The sequence below is a fragment of the Sinocyclocheilus anshuiensis genome, unplaced genomic scaffold (genome assembly GCF_001515605.1).
Source record: "Sinocyclocheilus anshuiensis isolate Anshui unplaced genomic scaffold, SAMN03320099.WGS_v1.1 scaffold1604, whole genome shotgun sequence".
In the NCBI taxonomy this organism is placed as follows: Eukaryota; Metazoa; Chordata; class Actinopteri; order Cypriniformes; family Cyprinidae; genus Sinocyclocheilus; species Sinocyclocheilus anshuiensis.
In genome coordinates this window covers 444332-453716 of record NW_015555841.1, presented here as the reverse complement: position 1 = coordinate 453716, position 9385 = coordinate 444332, and the positions used below count along the sequence as shown (strand labels likewise).

At 37.8% G+C, this 9385-nt stretch overlaps 1 protein-coding gene across 1 annotated transcript in view; it reads right to left on the bottom strand.

Moving 5' to 3' along the window:
• The window catches only part of LOC107675510 (astrotactin-2-like), a 541421-nt gene that overhangs the window by 96317 nt on the left and 435719 nt on the right, over positions 1-9385 (bottom strand). Inside the window, exon 17 of the mRNA XM_016469894.1 lies at positions 7684-7946. Within this exon, the coding sequence (XP_016325380.1) occupies positions 7684-7946 (263 nt within the window). The remainder of the gene's footprint in view (positions 1-7683; positions 7947-9385) is intronic.

The following is a 9385-nucleotide window of genomic DNA, read 5'->3' as shown; positions in this document are numbered from 1 at the left end:
ACCCGGATCTATCGCGTCAAAAAGCCAATGGCACGCACTTATCCATCTGCACCATTGGAGCTGATGATTTACATCCACTTTTAACTAAATGTAAATAGACACCCCGTATTTTTTATTCCAGCGTAAGGGCAATTCATACAATACATTTAAACTGAGCTACTTTAATACCATCTCCGAACTTTCTACCACGACTCTGCTGTTCTTCAGCTGGTTCTTCCCTGTATAAGTTTATTGACAGATGTCTCGTCCAGTCAGCGGTGAGTAATCTATTCTCAAACCAATGGCGCTGTCTCAAACTATACCTACCTCTTCCGGTTTGTCTGATTTGTCGTTGTGTTTTCTGACTTGTTAATTTGTTTTCGGATTTGTAGTTGTGTTTTCTGACTTGTTATTTTGTTTTCGAATTTGTCGTGTTTTCTGACTTATAATGTTTTCTGAATTGTTGTTGTGCTTTCTGAATTGTTATTTTGTTTTTTAGACTTGCATTTGCATTTGTAATTTGTTATTTTGTTTTCAGAATTGTGATTTGCTTTGCACTTCTCGGCCACCGTATACTTAAGTACGGTAACCAATTACATTTACTCAAACACTTTTCTTTGATTTCACTTTAATAAATATTGCCTCCTACAAAATTCAAAACCAAGCTTTCTGAAGACCTGAAATGGGTTGTGCACTATAAACGTAAACAGTAAACAAACACACTTTTAGGGAAACTGTTTACGACATTTGCTTTCTTTTTTGAAACCATTGATGACCCCTGAGTTCCACAAAACCTCTTAACTCCCTAGACCTCAGAGAAACCCATTCCCAATGACAAGACGCGGGGCAATCATGACGTCTAAATGCTATTATCTGTTGTAACTCATCTGAGCTCACCCTATTACTGTCCCCAATCAGCATCTGATATGTGCAAACATTAGCCAGCTGACCCAAGGGATTGATTCATTCGATGACCCAAAACCTCAGCAAACAGGTCATTCCGAACATTCGGCATAATGTAGTGAAGGAAATGTCCCTGTTTCTAGGAACACCTATAACCATCTTCCAGGAAGAGAGCTATGGCTTCGATTGAATCCAGGGTTCATAAGGGGACACGAAGAATGCAAATAAAAGTGCACATCGTTGAAAAGCAGCAAACTGGCTACAGGGTGTCTATAAGCTGATTCGATTTGCTTTCTCTATCCACTTAAATGGCTAGCAAAATCCATGGCTATAGCATTCCCTGGAAAATTGATTTCTGTCAGCATATTGCCTTGGGTTAAATACAAACTGTAAGGGCAGTATCTATAATTTTCTTCTTTGGAAAGCGGAGACTGTACCATGATCGGATTGGTGGCATACCTTTGGCGATTCCCTAGCTGAGCAGTTTTATTCCTATAATAAGTTGTATACTCAATTACAGTGAAGGCTATCTTCAACACACACAAAATATAACACTCCACTTGTTAAGCTGATTTTCGGGGAATTGCTTTTAGGAAGTTTTGCAGAGCGACACAACAAAATTCAGAACTTTAAGCAAAATTGCCAGCAAAACTTGGAGGGCAAATAAAAGGTGCTTGGCAGTGTGCGTTAGTATGATGCCAGACAGTTTGTGAACAAGAAAAACTTTTGCTGTTTCGCTGTAGTGACTAGATACTTTGTTTTACAAGCCTCCATTGATTTAGATTGATGGTTAATCATGACCTCATTTATATAAATCAGTGCTATTATACTGTAACATCTCATTGCTTTAACTAGTTAAATTTAATGATGAAAAATCTTCATCTACATTTTTCTACAATGAAGAATGAAGCTTGTTTCTGCCACAGGATAAAAATTAAAAACATCATTGCAATTTGTATCCTATAATTTAGACTTCTTTCTTGCAATTCTGTCAAAAAAAAAAAAAAAAAAACGTCAGAAATGCAAGATATAAACTGATATAAAATTAAGATATCAAAAATTCCTTAGAATTTCGTGTTTATATTGAATATCTTTATATCTTCCATCACAGAATAAAAAATAAAAAGGTATTTTTTTAATCTCTTTTTCCTGCAATTCTATAAACTCAGAATTATGACTTCTTTTTTCCAGAATTCTGAGTTTACCGTATTGACCCGAATATAAGACGATGTTTTTTTTCTTGGAAATACATCTGAAAAAACGCGGTCGTCTTATATTCAGGGTCTAGACTTTGACATGTCAATAATACACCCACAACAATAGCTGGCGCCAAATACGCATAAAATTAGTGTGCCATGAAATACGTAAATGCGTGTTGTAAAGATCGCGACCAAACTCCCTTTGTGATTTTAAAACGTAAGACAGTACCCAGATTTGAAGACTACAGTAACATTTAACTTCTACTGTTACTAAGATTTTGGTAGGTTACTATTAGATGGATAGCCTAAATGTCCTAATTCAGATGGGCTACCTGTTTTTTTTTTTTTTATGGTATATCAAAAAGTGTACATTTTTTAAATGTGATTTGTTAGTAAATTTTACCAGTTTTTGCCATACTTTCAAAACAAAAATTAAAATAGGAAAAATATGCAATATGAAAATAATTGAAGACAAAATGTGTTTTACTGAGAAAAAACAAGATTTGGTTTTTAAAAAGCCTTTTTCCAAAAGGTACATCTGGAAAAAGGGGGGTCGTCTTATAATCAGGGTCGTCTTATATTCGGGCCAATACGGTATATCTCGCAATTGTTTTTTTGGTTACACTTTATTTCGGCAGTCCACTTTAGACATTCTATTAACTATAAGTAACTTTGTAACTACATGTCAACTACATGTCAACTAATTCTCATTAATTTGCAACTACATGTCTACTAACTCTCAGAGTAGACTGTTAGGGTAGGTTTAGGGTTAGTAGAATAAGTTGACAAAGAAAGTGTTAGAAGATATTAAGCAGACAGTCTACTAATACTCTAATGACTGCTAGCTGACATGTAGTTGCAAAGTTACTTACTGTTAATAGAATGTCTAAAGTGGACTATCGAAATAAAGTGTTACTGTTTTATTTATTTTTTTCCTCCACTGGATAAAGAAAAATGTATTGCGAGTATAAAAAAAAGGATACTGTGAGTTTATATCTCACTATTGTGAGTTCATTGCTCATAATTGCAAGAAAAAGTGCAAATTTTGATATATAAACTCTCTATATTCTATACTTTTCTATATAAAATATAGAAAAAGAAGTCTGAATTGTGAGAAAAAGTCACAATTATCTTCATTCATTCATTCATTCATTCATGGTAGAAATGCTTCCATAATAAAGGCTTAAGGTTGCAGTTTTGCAGAAGTAGCGACATACTTTTGTTCTGCATTGCAACGTACATCCAAGTGACACTAATTATTCATCAATTAATTGTTCAAAATAAGATCTACAAAATTCCTTAAAAAATACATAGAATTTTGATTTCTTGCCAACTTTAGCATATCCGTCAACAAATGCTGACCTTGAAAACGGAGTACTGCGAGATCTTGAACATGCATATTAAACATGCATAACTAAGACCAAAAAATGCTGTACTTTACAATAGTACACAGAGGTGAAAGTTTGAGCTTATACTTTTTAGTGCCCCTTGTGGCAATGCTGAGAATGCAACACCTGCTTGTGTCAGAAATTAATTAAGGATGCAGCGCATTCCGAATTGCAAAAAAAGCGCAGGAGATTAACCGTATGTATAGCCAGAATTGTCTGCATTTGGTTTATTGCATAAAGTATACTTCAGAATAAGGTTGCAATGAAACGGAAGTAGCTACAGACCTTTTCTTCTACATTGTTACATACATCTGAGTGCGGCAGCTTATCGAATAAGAAAAAATGTAGGGCGGGATTCAGTTCTATGCATAGGCTGTTAATTGGATTTTGCAGAGTGAGCATTGCACAGCAAGCTTGCAGTCTATGGTTGGAGACGCCTGGCATATACTGTGTCACCAGAGATAAGTCCAAAATTTTAACTGGAAAACCCAGCTATGACATTTTGATTAAAAATTACATGAATTTCCATTTCATGTCAACTTTAAAGCTATGTTTGACTGCAGATTAGAGATGCATTAGAAACGTACTGCCAGATGTATGAGAAAACGGCTGGAATGAACGTTTCTTCTCTTCTCTGTGTCCAAAGAGTTCCTTCGTAATCTTAAAATGACTGATGAGTTTCCTACTTGCACAAATATATAAAGAACAGTGTATGAGTGTGTATGTGCAAGCGTGTGCAGCTGGATTGCGAAGGGGGGAACCATGATGAAAACAGGATCAAAACTGTCACATGAGAAGCTCTGTGAATTTCGCTTTTTATCCTTTGCAGACTTGTTTTCCGGTACAGTGTTTTTAAGGAAATGGACAGAATTTCATATCATAACCATATTTCCATTAGAAAGAGACTGACAAATAAGCTCAATCAGGCAAAAAGGACACGAAATACTGTATACATTGATTTGCTCTTTTTGCTGTAACTTAATTCCTTAAACCTTCTGACGGCTGCATCAAAATCAGCAGGGTATGGAAATAACTTAAAGTTAAAATACATTCTCAAAACTCGTAAACTCCATCCATGTTATTTGCAAACTGACTGATGTAAAGTTTTGATGGTCAAAACTGAAAAGCAAGTTGTGTTATCTTAAAGCTGATGTTAAAACCTGCTTTATAAAACTAGTGAGACTACAAAAAAAAAAAGATGGATTACGCAGGAATGTCAATGTTCGGTTCTCAATGGACCAAAGCTAGACCAGCTCATTGACTTCTTCTCCATCATGTCCTAATCATGAAGCGCTCCCATCTTTGTTGAAAGAGGCATCGTTTTGGGTTCAGGTAAAGATGACAGCATTGTCTCTGTAGGTATTTTGTGTCTGTTACATTAATTGACAGGAGGCTGTGACCGCAAGGAGCCTTGGCTCGTCCCCAGAGTCGATGACATCAATATCATCCTCATAATCTCGCAGTATCTTCTGAGCATGCTATACGCTTTAGTCTGAGCCCTTCCCAGTCGACTCGGCTGTGTTTTTCGCTTCTGTTTGTTTACCAATCGACAGATCCCTGCTAGGGACCATCTGCTATCGATTGAGAGCCTTTTGTCATTGTTGACACTCCTGTTATTAGCAAGATCCACACACACACACACAAACACACATGCAGGTAGCTTAGCTCCCTGCTGGGGGAATCAGTGTTATGAAGCAGGTCCGATCCCCAGAGTGGCTGTCCGTCAGGTACGCACTGGGCCAAAGTAGGCCATTTGGTAAGTGAGTCAGTCTCGAGTCTTTTGACGCTGCTGAACAACAGACACTGGTTAATGGCATCTTGCCTTTCAAGACGTCAACAGTACAAGGGATGATGCGGAAAAGAAAGCTCTTGTAAATCTGCTCCAAAACTAAATTTAATATCCTCATTACGCGGTGACTCAGAAGGTGCAGCAGCTACTAATGCAATCTCCTCATTTAAGGACAGGGGATATTTTATGATCACGCAGTTCAGCCAAGAAACGGTGGTTTAAAGATTGTTATTATTCTTCTATTACGATATTAGTATATAATTGTTCATGCTGCATTTTCTCTAAGTTCAGTTATCCCAGTTTGTAACATCCTTTCAGAAAGACAAACCCTGCTTCATCGTAATGAAAATCACTCCTGCCATCTTCTGGCACATCTGGAGCAGCAGAATACGTCACTTATTTACTCAAAAGGAGACTGAATCCACTGCCAACATCCAACAAGAAACAATATCTGTGGAATTCATATTTATACCTTCCACATGTGAGCTGAATATGTCAGCTTTTTATACATAATTCAGCTCTAACCTCTTAAGACCCGAGAAAAAAGTTTTAGGAAAAAGTTAGTTTTTTCCATGTCTTTACATTGTTTAGAGCATTAAAAATAATGTTAAAAAAATATTTCATTCATAAGTTATGCTATGTCATCGGGACATCGATGAGGACATCGGGACTCAATTTCTTTAAAAAAAATAAAAAGACAGGAATGAACACGAATAGGCAAAAACAATTGATTTTTTTAAATCAATACATTTTTAGTTTTCAAGGTTTTTTTTTTTAATCAAACTTTGTATAAAGATGATTCTCAACTATGTTATAACAGAATGATTCAATATACTATTTTTCTTTCTGCAAAATGTGTGTAAAATGAAATTAATATCAGACATTTTTTAAGACCAAGTAGAGGGAGTGGTCATGGTGAAACATCCAAACATTTAGTATCTCTGAAAAGCCCTGAATGTGCTCTGTACAGGACATTCAGACTTAAAACTGTGGCATGTATAGTCTCAGAGAAATTCACAAAAATATAATGTCCTCATATGAGGCCGCAGGGTCTTAAGAGGCTAATTCAAATGAATTTAAGGATCAGATGTCATGTTGATTCAAGATCGTATACATAATCTAATAAATAATAAAAAAGACTATATTTCAACTTATGGCAATATTGTCAATTGAGCATAAGAAGTACTGTAACTTCTTAACGCGCATGAAACTTCACACACACACACACACACACAATCAATATCTGATCAGTTCCTCTCCCTTGTATCCTGCTGTATGTTCACAAATTGCAAAACACACCGTTTTACTAATTTTGGGTGATTTTGTCAGGTTTTGCTCACTTCTGGGTTACAATTTGTCTCCAAAATATGGTACAGACACACACACACACACACACACACACACACACACACACACACACACCTTATCAATACCATTTAAAGTTTATTTAACGGTTCTTTGCAGCACCTTAGTTTCAGCAAATAAACCTTTTTGGTAACACTTTAGTTTAGGGATCAATTCTCACTATTAACTAGTTGCTTATTAACATGCATATTACTAGCATATTAGTACCTATAAAGCACATATTAGTGCCTTATTCTGCATGACCATTTAGATCCCTTAATCCTTAAACCCCATACCTCAACTTTACAACTACCTTACTAGCTAATAATAAGCAGCAAATTAGGAGTTTATTGAGATAAAATACATAATTAATAGTTAGTTTATAGTGAAAGCAGCTAGACATTTCCTGTCAAATATTTCATATTTTCTTTTGACCTTTCTTCTTCAAATTCCCTGATAATTACAATGTTTCCATATAATGTTCAGGTCAGTGCATTGGTTTTTGGGTTTATAGTGCATACACTACCATTCAATACTTTTAGTCAGGAAGGACGCAATAAATTGATCAATAGTGACAGTAAAGCCATTTATAAGGTTACAAAATAGCTCTAGCACACACACATACATACATACATACTTTATGTAATTTCTACTGAAATATAGTGACAACCTGTCCTGAACTAACCTGACCATGTCATAAAATGGTCAAATTAGCTAATACATTTTTACCTAATAGCCTAAGACTGTCACGTTCGCTACTGTGACGTTAGCAGCAAATCAGCATATTAGAATGATTTCTGAAGGATCATGTGACACTGAAGTAATGATGCTGAAAATGCAGCTTTGATCACAGGAATAAATTGCATTTTACCATATAATAAATTATAAAACTGTCCTTTTAAATTGTAAAAAAAAAAAAATATATTACAAAATATTACTGTTTTTACTCTATTCATTTTTCATAAGAGACTTCAGAATTCAAAATTAGAATTCAAAACTAACAGACTGGAAAACCTTTTCAATTCGTGTGAACCTTTCTTTAAAAGAGTCAAAGACTTGATCAAATGCATCCCTCATTTACCTCTTTAGTAACGTTATCCTGCACCAGGCTGTACAGGGGCACGATGCGGCTCACTTCCAAGAGGACTGGTGTCGGGCTGGGTGTCTCACGGCCCGCTTGTCTGCACAGGTGACAGGCAGCCGGGCAGCTGCCCTTCTCCTGGCACCGGATCTCCACACCGGCCACCAGGTCATCAGACAGCAGCTGCGTCTTCAGCAGGCCCGACAGGTAGCTGATGAACGGCACTGCTTTCAAGTCCCGCCGGCCACCCTGGTCTGTGACTTCTGTGAAGGTGAGAGACAGAATGACATCACTGGAACACCATGTCTTATAACAGAGATTTGTGACTCACATCATGTCCGGTTCTGGATCAGAACTAAGCAAAGTAATTAATAGGAATGACCCCATCAACACAGGAACTGAAGCAGGAGGGTTACTTTTATACATTTATGAAAAGGGTGTGAAAATTGTGATTAAGAGAGATGATGAATATGAAAAATGTAGCTCTTGGAAATGTTATTTTGTATTCATGTTGGTTTTGAAAGACTTTTATACCAATTTCAACAAAAGTTTTACTTTCTGCTTCTGGAACTATTAATATTTTCCTTACACCTTGAATGGATGCGAAAAAGTATACTTTAGCAAACAAAAAAAGGTACTTATACAGAATAAACTTAAGTAGACTTAAGTGCATCTTTATACATAATTTCATGGTTACCTCTGTTGTCTTTGAAATATGGTTAAAATATTGAATGTACTGACAAGCATTTATGGTAAACTACACATACATACATACATACTTTATGTAATTTCTACTGAAATATAGTGACAACCTGTCCTGAACTAACCTGACCATGTCATAAAATGGTCAAATTAGCTAATACATTTTTACCTAATAGCCTAAGACTGTCACGTTCGCTACTGTGAGGGAGCGCGGAGCGAGGAACGAGGAGACGTGGAGTACATCACAAGGAAACTTCATTAATCCAACACAAGGGAACCAGGAAAACACACGTAGCAGGAGAGGTTGAAATATACAATACCGGACGCCGAACTAAGAACAGGGAACACTTTATATACACATGACATGACGAGGGGATGACGAGACACACCTGGGATCAATAGAACTAAACAGGGAACACCTGGAACAAATGATAAGGACAGGAACAGGAAGGACCAAATATCAGCATAGAAACACATGGGAAGCAAAACACACAAAACACAGAACAGAGTCTGACATTACTCCCCCTTCCCTGAAGGCGCCCTGGAGGCTGGTGCAGGACTGGGACATGGGGAATACCTCCAGGGTGGATCAGGCAGTCCAGGGTGCCATGGCGGCACAGGGATCACAGGTGCCATGGCCGAGCAGGGAGCTCTGGGAACCATGGCGGAGCAGGCAGTTCGGGGCACAATGGTGGAGCAGGCAGACTAGGAAGCCATGGCGGAGCAGACAGTTCAGAAGGCCAGGGTGGAACAGGGAGCTCGAGGAGCCTGGCCTCGGCACTCGGCCCGGCCTCCAGGGATGGACCCCTAATACCCCCCCAAAAAATCCTTGGGGAGAATATAGTCTTTAGAGGCCCTCCGTAGGCCTAACTCGGGAACTGTGGCCCTCCCTGGGCTGGACGTGGGGACTGGAGCCCTCCTTGGGCCGGACATGGGGACTGGAGCCCTCTCTGGGCCAAACTCGGGGACAGGAGCCCTCACTGGGCTAAACTCGGGGACA